General features: G+C 44.4%; 1 protein-coding gene across 3 annotated transcripts in view; it reads right to left on the bottom strand.

Annotated features, from left to right (window-relative positions):
• Window positions 1-14,909, bottom strand: part of spg11 (SPG11 vesicle trafficking associated, spatacsin) — a 144,211-nt gene that overhangs the window by 91,442 nt on the left and 37,860 nt on the right. For all 3 annotated transcript variants that reach the window (XR_013573468.1, XM_078530107.1, XM_078530108.1), the window contains exons 14-16: window positions 8,866-9,053; window positions 8,152-8,350; window positions 7,429-7,632 (exon numbers count right to left, since the gene is read on the bottom strand). Coding sequence is in view for 2 of the 3 variants with exons in the window: in XM_078530107.1 (XP_078386233.1) it covers window positions 7,429-7,632; window positions 8,152-8,350; window positions 8,866-9,053 (591 nt within the window). In the remaining variant the exon portion in view is untranslated. The remainder of the gene's footprint in view (window positions 1-7,428; window positions 7,633-8,151; window positions 8,351-8,865; window positions 9,054-14,909) is intronic.

Here is a 14,909-nt window from a genome sequence, read left to right as displayed (position 1 = left end):
TTTCACATCCTCCAGGTTTAATAAAACACTGTGCAGCCAATGAAATATTTTGATTTTTCATCACTGTTGTAACACAGGCAAACGGGACAGTTAAATTGTTTACAGTAATGCTGCACTTGCAGAAAGAAGCCTGAATTGGAGCAATTTATTAGATTCCTAAAGAAACCGAGAGGGGTTAGGGATTGCCTGGCAGCTGCGAATCGGCACTGACGAACAAAAAACAAACCAGCCCTTGTTCTGAACGTGCAGGTGCTCGTGGACTGGATCACTCAGCAAATATTAGGGTTTCTATCAGGTTTACAAATAATTGGGCTTGCCTGGCTTGAGAGGAAGCAGACAACTTCAGCAGCTTTTCAAACATTTGGGGTTAAATGCTAATTGCCACCATGGGGATAAAGAGCTGTTCTGTCTGATGTCCACCAGTTCTTCACAATTACTAATATCTTAGTGAACCCTGGGAGGTTTATTTACGTATTGCAGCTGAACTGTGCAAGGCCGTCTTCTCCCCAAAATCTGCAGTTTAAACCCTGATCTTGGCATTTCCTAAATTCAATACTGAACCTCATCAATTTTCTTCTACACATTTCATCCTTACTGATAGCTTGCGTGATGTGCTGGGGCTTTGGCCTCATCCAGTAACTGGGAGGAGCTGCACCAGGATGGATATCCCACAGAACTGACCCGGGAGGTTGCTGCAATCATAAGGAGTCCTAAGAATTTGTACTGGAGCTACCATAGGGTTAAGAGCAAGCACTACAGGCATACACCAGGATAGAAAATCGATCACAGGCATAGGAGAATGAGATATATGGAAAGAGGATGATTTTGATTATATTCTGGAAAAGGTGGGCATGTCCCAAGCATGAGCTGCACGTAAAGGCAAACTTATAAAATGCAAAAATGTATTGTTTGCATCGATAGACACTATTCTTCACTTCTGTAAATCACACTTCCGCCTGTATAAAACATGGAGTATAGAACACTCTTCACATAATTGATAGCCAATGCTTACACGAAAGCCAAGTCAAAGTAGAACATAAATCCAGGTGGCTTTGAAGCCCAGAAATGCATAAATAAGCATCAAGATAATTAATATCAGATTAGAAAAAGCTTTTTTAAAACAATGTTTTCCAGTTGGCAGAGGATGGAATATTCATTATTCAGAGCATATTATAAAAGATTATTCACTGCAAATGCTTCATCTGCCTGTAAACAGTTCACTTGGATCAATTATTTAGTTCAATTATCAACCGAACTGCATAATTAAACAATATCAAGTTTCTGACTTGGCAAATTTATTCCTTTCCTTTTCTGAAGGTATTTAGCCTTGGAGTGTGATTCAACTGCCCTTTCTTATCTCACTCAAATGTTCACCCTTCATCAGTGAGCCCAGATACAGCCAGCAGCTGGCTATTCAACCATACAGAGCATAACAGCTGAGCTTGACCTATCCTCACCTAACATCCAGACACAATTATAAATTCATTATTTGTATTAGACCCATAGGTGTCTACAACACAGGAGGCGGCCATTTGGCCCATTGTGTCTGAGCCGGTCAACAAAGATCTGACTATGCTAATCCCATTTTCCAGCACTTGGCCCATAGCCCTGGAGGCTATAGCAACGCAAGTGAATATTTAAATGCTTCTTAAATCTTGTGAGGGTTTCTGACTCAACCGCCCTTTCAGGCAGTGAGTTCCAGACTCCCACCACCCTCTGGCTGAAAAAAATTCTCAACTCCCCTCTTAGCCTTTTACCACTTACCTCAAATCTATGCCCCCTGGTTATTGACCCCTCGACTAATGGAAGAAGTGCATTCCCATTCACAATATCAATGTGCCTTGAAACTTATACACCTCTATCAAGTCCCCTCTCAACCTTTGCTGCTCCAAGGAAAACAACCCCAGCCTATTCAATCATTGCTCATAGCTCAGACCCTCCAGCCCAGGCAGCATCCTGCTAAGTTTCCTCTGCACCCTCTCCAGGGCAATCACATCCTTCCTACAATGTGGTGACCAGAACTGCACGCAGTACTCCAGCTGTTGCCTAACCAGTGTTTTATACAGTTCCAGCATAACCTCCCTGCTCTTGCATTCTATGCCTTGGATAATAAAAGGCAAGTATCCCATATGCCTTCTTAACCACCTTATCTACCTGCTCTGCTACCTTCAGGGACCTGTGGATATGCACACCAAGGCCCCTCTGATCTTCAGTAATTTCCAGGGTCCTACCATTCAAAGTGTAATCCCTTGCCTTGTTGGCCCTCCCAAGAGCATTAGCTCACACTTTTCCAGGTATTTTTTTTTTGTATATACATTCACAGGATGTGGGCTTCGCTGGCTGGGCCAGCATTTACTGCCCCTCCCTAGTTGCCCTTGAGGTGGTGGTGTGAGCTGCCTTCTTGAACCGCTGCAGTCCATGTGGTGTAGGTACACCCACAGTGCTGTTAGGGAGGGAGTTGTGACAGTGAGGGAAGGGCGATATATTTTCAAGTCAGGATGGTGAGTGGCTTGGAGGGGAACTTCCAGGTGGTGTTCTCATCTATCTGCTGCCCTTGTCCTTCTAGGTGGTAGTGGTCGTGGGTTTGGAAGCTGGTCCAAGGATCCTTGGTGAATTCCTGCAGTGCATCTTGTAGATGGTGCACACTGCTGCGACTATGCTTGTGGATGGGGTGGCAATCAAGCGTGCTGCTTTATCCTAGATGGTGTCAAGCTTCTTGAGTGCTGTGGGAGCTGCGCTCATCCAGGCAAGCGGGGAGTATTCCATCACACTCCTGACTTGTGCCGTAGATTGTGGGCAGGTTTTGGGGAGTCAGAAGGTGATGATTCGTCACATGATTCCAAGTCTCTGACTTGCTCTTAATCACAGAATCACACAGTGCAGAAGAGGCCCTTCGGCCCATCGAGTCTGCTGTAGACACAGTATCTAGATGGCTAATCCAGTCCAGTTTCTGGTCAATGGTAACCCCCAGAATGTTGATAGTGAGGGATTCAGTGATGGTAATCCCATTAAACATCAAGGGGCGATGATTGGATTCTCTCTTGTTAGAGATGGTCACTGCCTGACACTTGTGTAGAGTAAATGTAACTTGCTACTTGTCAGCCCAAGCCTGGATATTGTCCAGGTCTTGCTGCATTTGGACATGGATTGCTTTAGTATCTGAGGAGTCGCAAATGGAGCTGAACATTGTGCAATCATCAACGAACATCCCCACTTCTGACCTTATGACAGAAGGAAGGCCATTGATGAAGCAGCTGAAGATGGTTGGGCCGAGGCCACTACCCTGAGGAACTCCTGCAGTGATGTCCTGGAGCTGAGATGATTGACCTCCAACAACCACAACCATCTTCCTTTGCGCTAGGTATGACTCCAACCAGTGGAGAGATTTTCCCTTGATTCCCATTGACTCCAATTTTGCTAGGACTCCTTGATGCCGCACACGGTCAAATGCTGCCTTGATGTCAAGGACAGTCACTCTCACCTCATCCCTTGAGTTCGCTCTTTTGTCCATGTTTGAACCGAGGCTGTAATGAGGTCAGGAGCGGAGTGGCCCTGGTGGAACCCAAACTGCGCATCAGTGAGCAGGTTATTGCTAAGCAAGTGCCACTTGATTGCACTGTGATGACCACTTCCATTACTTTACTGATGATCGAGAGTAGGCTGATGAGGCAGTAATTGATCAGGTTGGATCTGTCCTGCTTTTTGTGTACAGGACATACCTGGGCAATTTTCCACATAGCCAGTTAGATGCCAGTATTGTAGCTATACTGGAACAGCCTGGCTAGGGGCGTGGCAAGTTCTGGGGCACAAGTCTTCAGTACTATTGCTGGAATATTGTTAGGGCCTATAGCCTTTGCAGTATTTAGTGCCTTCAGCCATTTCTTGATATCACATGGAGTGAATTGAATTGGCTGAAGACTGGTATCTGTGATGCTGGGGACCTCCGGAAGAGGCCGAGATTGATCATCCACTCGGCACTTCTGGCTGAAGATTGTTGCCAATGCTTCAGCCTTATGTTTTACACTGATGCGCTGGGCTCCTCCATCATTGAAGATGGGGATATTTGTGGAGCCTCCTCCTCCAATGAGTTGTTTAATTTGTACACCACCATTCACAACTGGATGTGGCAGGACTTCAGAGCTTAGGTCTGATCCGTTAGTTATGGGATTGCTTAGCTCGGTCTATCACTTCCTGCTTATGCTGCATAAGTAGTCCTGTGTTATAGGCTCACCAGGTTGACGCCTCACTTTTAGGAATGCCTGGTGCTGCTCCTGGCATGCCCTCCTGCACTCTTCATTGAACCAAGATTGATCCCCTGGCTTGATGGTAATGGTAGAGTGGGGGATATGCCAGGCCATGAGGTTACAGATTGTGTTTGAGTACAATTCTGCTGCTACTGATGGCCCACAGCGCCTCATGGATGCCCAGCCTTGAGCTGCTAGGTCTGTTTGAAATCTATCCCATTTAGCACAGTGGTAGTGCCACACAACACAATGGAGTGTATCCTCAATGTGAAGGCAGGACTTCGTCTCCACAATGACTGTGCCATGGTCACTGCTACCGACACTGTCATGGACAGATGCATCTGCAGCAGGCAGGTTGGTGAGGATATGGTCAAGTATGTTTTTCCCTTTTGTTGGTTCCCTCACCACCTGCCGCAGACCCAGTCTAGCAGCTATGTAATTTCGGACTTGGCCAGCTTGGTCAGTGGTGGTGCTATCGAGCCACTCTTGGTGATGGCCATTGAAGTCCCTCACCCAGAGTACGTTCTGCGCCCTTGCCACCCTCAGTGCTTCCTCCAAGTGGTGTTCAACATGGAGGAGCACTGATTCATCAGCTAAGGGCAGTACATGGTAATCAGCAGGAGGTTTCCTTGTCCATCTTTGACCTGATGCCATCAGATTTCATGGGGTCTGGAATCTATGTTGAGGACTCCCAGGGCAACTCCCACCCAACTGTATACCACTGTCGCCACCTCTGCTGGGCCTGACCTGCTGGTGGGACAGACATGGTGATGGTGGTGTCTGGGACATTATGTGTAAGGTATGATTCCCTGAGGATGACTATGTTAGTAAGGAGGACTTTGCATGGTCGACAGGGCTGAGATTACCGCTGTCGTTTCCAGTGCCTCGGTCGATGCCGGGTGGTCCATCCGGTTTCATTCTTTTTTTGTGACATTGTAGCAGTTTGGTACAACTGAGTGGCTTGCTAGGCCATTTCAGAGGGTACTTAAGAGTCAATCACATTGCTATGGTTCTGGAGTCACATGTAGGCCAGACCCAGGTAAGGACATTAGATTTCCTTCCCTAAAGGACATTAGTGAACCAGGTGGGTTTTTACAACAATCGACAATGGTTCTATGGTCACCATTAGACTTTAACAGAATTCAAATTCCATCATCTGCTGTAGCAGGATTGGAACCCTGGGCCATCAATCCAGTGTTCGAGAGCATTATCCTGGGCCTCTGGATTAATAGTCCGGCGACAATACCACTACGCCATTTGTTGGATTCCATTTGCCACTGCTCTGCCCACCTGACCAGTCCATTGATATCCTCCTGCAGTTTACGGCTATCCTCCTCACTATTTACCACCCTACCAATTTTCGTGTCATCTGCAAACTTCTTGATCATACCCCTTACATTTCAGTCCACATCATTTATGTACACCACAAACAGCAAGGGCCCCAGCACCGAGCCCTATGGAACCCTAATGGAAATAGACTTCCAGTCATAGAAACATCCCTGTACCATCACTCTCTGCTTCCTGCCTCTCAGCCAATTTTGGATCCAACGTGCCACTTTGCCTTGGATCCCGTAGGCTATTACTTTCTTGACCAGTCTGCCATGAGGGACCTTATCAAAAGCCTTGCTAAAGTCCATGTAGACAACATCAAACGTATTACCCTCATCAACACTCCTGGTTGCCTCAAAGGATTCGATGTGTCAAACATGACCTTCCCTTAACAAATCCATGCTGACTATCCCTGGTTAATCCAAGTGCATATATATTCTGTCCCTCAGGATTCTTTCTAGTAACTTCCTCACCACCGAGGTTAGACTGACTGGCTTGTAGCTTCCTGGTCTATCCCTTCCTCCCTTTTTTTAATAATGGGACAATGTTAGCAGTCCTCCAGTCTCTGGTACCTCACCTGTGGCCAAAGAGGATTTGAAAATTGCAGCCAGGGCCCCTGATATCCCTTCCCTTCCCTCCCTCAACAGCCTGGGATACATCTCATCCAGGCCTGCGGATATATCCAATCTTAAGGCCACTAAAACTGCTAATACTTCCTCTCTCTCTCTTAATTTCCTCTAATATTACACCATAATAATCTGTAAATCGCTTCAACTCACTTCAAGGTGTTGCACATAGTGATTTATTTTTGAAGTACCTGTTGCTAAGTATGCATACTTTTCCAAAGGATTGTAAGAAAGAAAAGAAAAACTGCATTTATATATTACCTTTCATGAACTCAGGACTTCCGAAAGTGCTTTACAGCCAATATCGTGTAGTCACTATTGTAATATAGCAAACAAGGCAGCTAATTTACATGCTGCAAGGTCCCACAAACAGCAATGTGATTATTACTACATCATCTGCTTTAGTGATGTTGGTTGAGGGATAAATATCAGCCAGGGCTTTCATGCTCTTCATCGCAATAATGCAGTGGGATCCTTTATGTCCACCTAAGAGAGCATAAGGCCTCAGCTTAACGTCTCATCCAAAATAGAACACAGTTGCCAGTGTAAACCTCGCTCAGTACTGCACTGGAGTGTCAACCTAGGTTTTGAGCTCAAGTGTCCTGAGTGAGGCTTGGACTCTCAAAAAATCTGACAAGAGGTAAGTGTGCTACCCATTGAGTCACAGTGAGCCTGAATGGAAAACTCATTATAAACCTCTTCATAACTACTGACTAGCAATCAGGAAATGAAGGCCAATTTTACCTTTCTATAACCCAGAGAGTCCCCAAAATACAGCAAAGGCTCATTAAAGCCCAGGAACTGATTTTGTTAACTACTGGCCTATATGTATGTACCTGTGGAGAGAAAAACAGAGTCAACATTTCAGGTCAATGATCTGTCATCAGAAATGACGTTGAAAGATCACGGGTCTGAAACTTTAACTCTGTTCCTCTCTGTGCAGATGCTGCCTAGATGCTAAGTGTGTTTCCATCATTTTCTGATTTTATTTCATTCTTAACAAAGTTCTTTAGAATTCTCCAAGTCTTCCTAAACAGCAGTTGTTACACTCTACTGTAATTCATGATGTTTGACAAGATCTGGAATGTTTGAGGCACAGAATAGAAAAACTCAACAATCGATCCCTCATTTCGCTTGTACTATTCATTCCAGATTTTAGTCCCCACTTAAAAAAAAATGAAAATTCAAGATTGGCATACCAAGCCCTATCTTTACAAAACTGCACTTACCCATAATAATCCAGGTAAGCATACAAAAGATAGCGCCGCTCATGCTCAAGGCAGTGCAGGATGAAACAGCTGTGGAAGTCAAGCCCATCAGTGGACTGGTACACTGGAACTGGGTGAGGTTCTTGCATCACTCCCCCTGTGCAGCTTAGTCTTACCAGGAGCTGCCTGAAGTCTGTTAGCTCTGAAGGGATGAATACTCCTTTTCTGTTAAGGCAAATGTATAAATAAAATAATTGCCAAGAGTTTGCCATAATTAATCCACAACTCACCCTATTCTATTTCTAGTATGCAGCTACAAAGGAAATCATGGCTGCACTGTTCAGCAGCTCAATGCTCTGAATTTCAGAGTCGTATTTCTTTTTAAGTTAAACATTAAGCAAAACTTAATTTTTTTTAAAGGGCTACGGGCTATTGGGGTCAGTTAAACAACCTATTTTGAACAGATTGCAAACAGCAATCATTGATGATTCATTTTCCAATTATCCTCCCTGTGAGAGGTCAGAAACCCATTACATGGGTAATAGGAAGAGCATAAACACAGTTATGGTACAAAGAAGGACCCACGCTCTGCATCCCTAACATCAAAGTATCTGCAGTTCATTCAATCACTCCGTGACCAGATTTTTTTGTCTGAGTATTGGCATGTCAGTTTGAATAATGATATCCTTTTAGACTTTTGTTGCTAAAGGTGAAACAAGTATTTGTGAAAACAAAGATATTTACCTTGCCAATTTATCTAGTATCTCATTTCTCATGTAGTTACTGCAACATGTGTTCTGATTCACAGTATCGGGTGTCAGGGGTGGCCAATTTGCAGAACTCCCACTATTTTGGAAGCTTTCAATCCAGTCACAAATTTTGGCCCAACTATGTCTGGAAGTGAGGTAGGTCCATAATACCTCGGGACTACAAGACTGAATTGCTGTGAAGAGATTTGTGTAACAGCATCAAAAATTAAGAAAGTGACAGAAGATCACTTTAAAAGCAACACAGGAGAGAATAGTTCCTGGAACACAACAAGTACATTACAATCTCTTAAGCAACCTTAATAAAAATTACAGTTTTAGCCAACAAGGCATAAGGTGACACTGAAGACTGGGAGAGAGGGTAGAGAAAAGAGACATAAGGCTCATACCCAGTGTCAGAGAATTGAAGAGGAGTTTTGGAAAGATTGTAGTAATTTAAGTTCTTCTTCCTTAACGGGGGGGATTCTATGAAGGGAGAAATTTTAAACATTACAAAACAGGAGAAGGGAACTTGGGGTCAAAATGGTGAAGGGCAAACTCAGAACCTGTCAAAGTTCTCCACACAAAAGGCAAATTCTCATTATAAAACTGCTCCCAAAGAGAACTTTTCTGATCTACAAAGACATCCAAAATGCTGTCGCAAATCCATTGCAATTATGTTCACCCTAAATGTAACATAAACTAAACTTACCTATATCCAATTCTCTAGATAACTTAACTCGCTCCTTTGCGACCTTATCCCACCATTGAGCCCAATCCAATATGACCACACAGGAGTTTGGATCTCTTTCTGGGTACTCAGCAATCCCAATCTCATGGCTCACGACTTGCTCCAGGATAGCAGCAAACCTGGGATCAATATTCTCAATCTGGAATAAGCTGAAAAAGCCCACAAAATTAATATTTTTCATGACATACCAGCTCATTATTGATCATGGATATGTTGCTGCAAAGATAATTGCTGTATTATTTCTAAAGTATTTGGCTGGTCAGCATCTAGGAAGAAAGCTGAAAATTCAATAAGCCAAAACAATTGGCATAAAGCTAAACCATCTTAAAGCCTGGACAATTTATTGCTCAGTTCCTTTCCTGCCCCAAAGTTCTAAGAGCTCAAAATGCCACATGATCATTTATATAATGCTAGAATTCTTTAAATAACCAAAGTTGTAATACTCCTGGAGGAGTTCTAATTTTCTCATCTCCTCACCTCTCCCAACAACTAGAATAAGGCTTTGGTCCTGTGCAGTACTCCACTCAAGTGGCTATTATTACTATGAGTTTTGACCATGTGCCAGTTAGCTATTTGAACACAACAGGCATCGCTGCCAAGCTCAATCTTGTCTTCATCCAAGCAGAGATAACCAGTAGAGGTTGCTGGATAGTAATCAGCAACCCGGTCAAATTTTCCTCTCCAGGAGTAAGGCCAATTGTAATGCTCCAATGGCTTTGTTGAAATTAGCTAATTCACCAAAGAATGGGGATCAGATCTATCATTTTCCTAGGCTGCACTGCTCAGCTACTCACTGATTATACTCACTGAGCTATTGGCAAAACAAACTGAAGCTTGTTTAGTTAAAATACAAGAACTCCATACACCTTCACTAAAGGAATTAAACTTTAAAATAATTAGGCATTGCAATAAATGGTGGCCAAGCCAGTGACGCCCACAATCTGTGAATGAATAAAAAGGATACACAAATGATACAGATGTGGATGTAACCAGTCGCATAGGAGAAGCCACAGCCAACTACAAAGGAATATTTGCTAAACCACACAAAGAATATTTCATAAAGAAATTGCAGCAATATGAATTGGAGACTTTCCAGCTCAGAGACCAGGGGAAAAAAAAAACACCCACTTGGGAAGTGGAAGATCACCAAGAACAGTGTTCCACAAATTCTAGTGCAAGCAATTATAAAGCAGCCTTTTAGTTTATTATAAAAATAAGTCAGCACCACATCACTGAATCATAGAATTTTTGCAGTGCAGAAGGAAGTCAGTCAGCCCATCGTGTCTGCACCAGCTTTCCGAATGAGCAATTCACTTAGTGCCATTCTCTTGCTTTCTCCCGATAACCTTGCACATTCTTCCTTTTCAGATAACAGTCTAATTCCCTTTTGATTGCCTCTGTTGAACCTGCCTCCACCACACTCCTAGGCAGTGCATTCCCGATGTTAACCACTTGTTGCATGCAAAATTTTTTCTCATATCGCTTTTGCTTCTTTTGCTATTAGTTTAAATCTGTGCCCTCTCATTCTCAATCCTTTCATGAGTGGGAACAGTTCCTCTTTATCTACTCTGTCTGGATCCCTTCATGATTTTGAATACTTCGATCAAATATCCTCTCAGCCTTCTTTTCTCCAGGAAAAACAGTTCCAACTTCTCCAAACTACCTTCATAATTGAAGTTCCTCATTCTTGGAACCATTCTCGTGAATCTATTCTGCACTCTCTCCAATGCCTTCCCATCCTTCCTAAAGTGTGGCGCCCAAAACTGGATGCAATACTCTCGCTGTGGCAGAACTAGTGTCTTATACAAGTCAACATTATCTTGTACTCAATGCCTCTATTAATAAAGCCTAGGATACTGTAAGCTTTTTTATGCTCTCTCAACCTTTCCAGCCACCTTCAATGACTTATGCACTTACTCCCTCTGCTCCTGAACTCCCTTTAGAGTTGTACCCTTTATTTTTATGCTGTTTCTCGATGTTTTTCCTGCCAAAAGGAATCACTTCACTTTTCTTCGCAGTGAATTTCCATCTGCCCGCCCATTCCATCAACTTGTCTATGTCTTTTTGAAATTCTACGCTATTCTCCACAGTTCACAAGACTTTCAAGTTTCATATCATCTTCAAATTTTGAAATTGTGTCCTGTACACCAAGGTCTAGGTCATTAATATATAGCAGGAAAAGCAAGGGCTCCAAAAACTGACCCCAAGGGAACTCCACTACAAAGCTTCTTCCAGCTCAAAAAACATGCATTAACCAATTGTTTTTTTATAATTCATTCATGGGATGTGGCTTCACTGGCTAGGCCAGCATTTATTGCCCATCCCTAATTGCCCTCGAGAAGACAGTGGTGAGCTGCCTTTTTGAACTGCTGCAGTCCACATGGTGTAGGTACACCCACAGTGCTGTAAGGGAGGGAGTTGCAGGATTTTGACCCAGCAACAGTGAAGGAACGGCAATATATTTCCAAGTCAGGATGAAGAATGGTCTGGAGGGGAACTTCCAGGTGGTGATATTCCGATGTGCCTGCTGCCCTGGTCATTCTAGATGGTAGCAGTCTTGGGTTTGAAAGGTGCTGTCGAAGGAGCCTTGGTGAGTTGCCACAATGGATCTTCAGATGGTACACACTGCTGGCCACTGTACGTCGGTGGTAGAGGGAGTGAATGTTTGTGGATGGGGTGCCAATCAAGTGGGCTGCTTTGTCCTGGATGGTGTGAAGCTTCTTGAGTGTTGTGGGAACTGCACTCATCCAGGCAAGTCGAGTGTACTCCATCACACCCTGACTTGTGCCTTGTAGATATTGGACAGGCTCTGGGAAGTCAAGAGGTGAGTTACTTGCCGCAGGGCTCCTAGTCTCTGACCTGCACTTGTAGCCACAGTATTTATATGCCAAGTCCAGTTCAGTTTCTGGTCAAGGGTAACCACCAGGTTGTTGATAGTCAGGGATTCAGTGATGGTAATGCCATTGGATGTCAAAGGGCAACAGTTAGATCTTTTCCTGTTGGAAATGATCATTGCCTGGCACCTATGTGGCATGATTGTTACTTGCCACTTATCAGCCCTAGCCTGGATATTGTCCAGGTCTTGCTGCATTTGGATATGGACTGCGTCAGTATCTAAGGAGTCACAAATGATGCTGAACATTGTGCAATTAGCAAACATCTCCACTTCTGACCTTATGATGGAAGGAAGGTCATTGATGAAGCAGCTGAAGATGGTTGGGCATAGGGCACTACACTGAGGAATTCCTTCAGTGATGTCTTGGAACTGAGATGATTGACCTCCAACAACCACAACCACATTTTCTTTGTGCTAGGTATGACTCCAACCACCGGAGAGTTTCCCCCCTGATTCTCATTGACTCCAGTTTTGCCAGGGCTCCTTGATGCCACACTCGGTCAAATGCAGCCTTGATGTCAAGGGCAGTCACTCTCACCTCACTCCAGGAGATCAGTTCTTTTGACCATGTCTAAACCGAGGCTGTAATGAGGTCAGGAGCTGAATGACCCTGGTGGAACCCAAACTGAGCATCAGTGAGCAGGTTATTGCTAAGCAAGTGCAGCTTGATAGCACTGTGATGACCACTTCCATCACTTTACTGATGATCAAGAGTAGACTGATGGGGCGGTAAGTGGCCAGGTTGGATTTGTCCTGTTTTTTGTGGACAGGACATACCTGGGCAATTTTCCACATTGCCAGGTAGATACCAGTGTTGTGCTGGAACAGTTTGGCTGGGGGGAGCAGCAGGTTCTGGAGCACAAGTCTTCGGTACTATTGTCGGAATATTGTCAGGGCCCATAGCCTTTGCAGTATCCAGTGCCTTCAGCCATTTCTTGATATCACATGGAGTGAATCGAATTGGCTGAAGGCTGACATCCGTGATGCTGGGGACCTCCGGAGGAGGCCAAGATGGATCTTCCACTCAGCACTTCTGGCTGAAGATTGTTGTAAATGCTTCAGCCTTATACTTTGTACTGATGTGCTGGGCTCCCCCATCAATGAGTATGGGGATATTTGTGGAGCCTTCTCCTCCAGTGAGTTGTTTAAAATTGTCCACCACTCATTCACAACTGGATGGCAAAGCTTAGATCTCTTCCATTGGTAGTGGAAACGTTTAGCTCTATCGTTTGCTGCTTATGTTGTTTGGCACGGAAGTCCTGTATTATAGCTTCACCAGGCTGACACCTCATTTTTAGATTTGTCTGGTGCTGCTCCTGGCACACCCTCCTGCACTCTTCACTGAACCATGGTTGATCCCCGGCTTGATGGTAATGGTAGAGTGAGGGATATGCCAGACCATGAGGTTACAGATTGTGGTCGAGTACAATTCTGCTGCTGCTGATGTCCCACAGTTCCTCGTGGTTGCCCAGGCTCGAGTTACTGGATCTGTTTGAAATCTATCCCATTTAGTACGTGCCACACAACACAATGGAAGGTATCTGCAATGTGGAGATGGGACTTCGTCCCCACATGGACTGTGCAGTGGTCACTCCTACCAATACTGTTATGGACAGATGCATTTGCAGGTTGGTGAGGATGAGTTCAAGTATGTTTTTCCGATTTGTTGGTTCTCTCACCACTTGCCGCAGATCCATTCTAGCGGCTATGTCCTTTAGGATTCAGCCAGTTCAGTCAGCAGTTGTGCTACCGAGCTACTCTTAGTGATGGACATCGAAGTCCCCCACCCAGAGTACATTTAGCACCTTTGCCACCCTCAGTGCTTCCTCCAAGTGGTGCTCAACATGGAGGAGTGCTGATTTATCAGCTGAGGGGAAACGGTACATCATGACCAGGTTTCCTTGCCCATGTTTGATCTGATGTCATGAGATTTCATGGGATCCGGATTCGATGTTAATGTCTCCCACTGCAACTCCCTCCTGACTGTATAACACTGTGCCACCACCTCTGCTGGGTCTGTCCTGCCAATGGGACAGAGCATACTCAGGGATAGTGATGGTGGTGTCTGGGACATTACCTGTAAGGTATGATTCCATGAGTATGACTATGTCAGGCTGATGCTTGACATAGTCAGTGAGACCGCTCTCCCCATTTTGGCACAAGCCCCTAGATGTTAGTAAGGAGGACTTCGCAGGATCAACAGGGCTGAGTTTACCGTTGTTGTTTCCAGTGCCGAGGTCAATGCCTTGTGGTCAGTCCTGTTTCATGCCTTATTGACTTGTTTTTAGCGGTTTGATACAACTGAGTGACAGAGTGCATTTAAGAGTCAACCACATTGCTGTGGGTTTGAAATCACATGTAGACCTGACCAGGTAAGGGCGGCAGATTTCCTTCCCTGAAGGACATTCGTGAACCAGATGTGATTTTACAACAATTGACAATGGTTTCATGGTTATCATTAAATTTTTAATTGAATTAGACTTTTGTTGAATTCAAATTGCACCATCTGCAGTGGTGGGATTTGAAGCCGCGTCCCCAGGGCATTACCATGGGTCTCTGGATTACCAGTCCAGTGACAATACCACTATGCCACCGCCTCCTCCACCTGCACACTCCCCATCAATACTCGCTGTTTCCTGCCACTCAACCAATTTCGTATCCATGTTGCTACTTCCCCTTTTATTCCCTGAGTTATAATATTTCTCACAAGTCTGTTGTGTGGCATTGTATCAAATGGAAGTCCTTGTACACCACATCAACAGCACTGCCCTCATCAATCCTCTCCATTACCTCTTTGATTCTCCCTTAAGGATTCCATGCTGGCTTTTCTTAATTAACCTGCATTTGTCCATGTGACTATTAATTTTGTCTTGAGTTATTGTTTCTTGAAGTTTCCCACCACGAAAGTTAAACTGATTGGCCTGTAGTTGCTGGCCTTATCTTTACACTGTTTTTTGAACAAGGGTGTAAACATTTGCAATTCTCCAATCCTTTGGCACCACCTGAGTCTAAGGGAGGCTGAAAAATTATGGCCAGAGAACTTTGGTCTCTGATGTGGAGGTGAGGAAACAGAAGAACAAGGAAGGGAGAAAGAGGGAGATGGGGAAAA

This window comes from Cetorhinus maximus, chromosome 26, assembly GCF_964194155.1.
Source record: "Cetorhinus maximus chromosome 26, sCetMax3.hap1.1, whole genome shotgun sequence".
NCBI classification, from domain to species: domain Eukaryota; kingdom Metazoa; phylum Chordata; class Chondrichthyes; order Lamniformes; family Cetorhinidae; genus Cetorhinus; species Cetorhinus maximus.
Note: the sequence above shows the minus strand (reverse complement) of the source record. Positions and strands in the feature narration are given on the sequence as shown.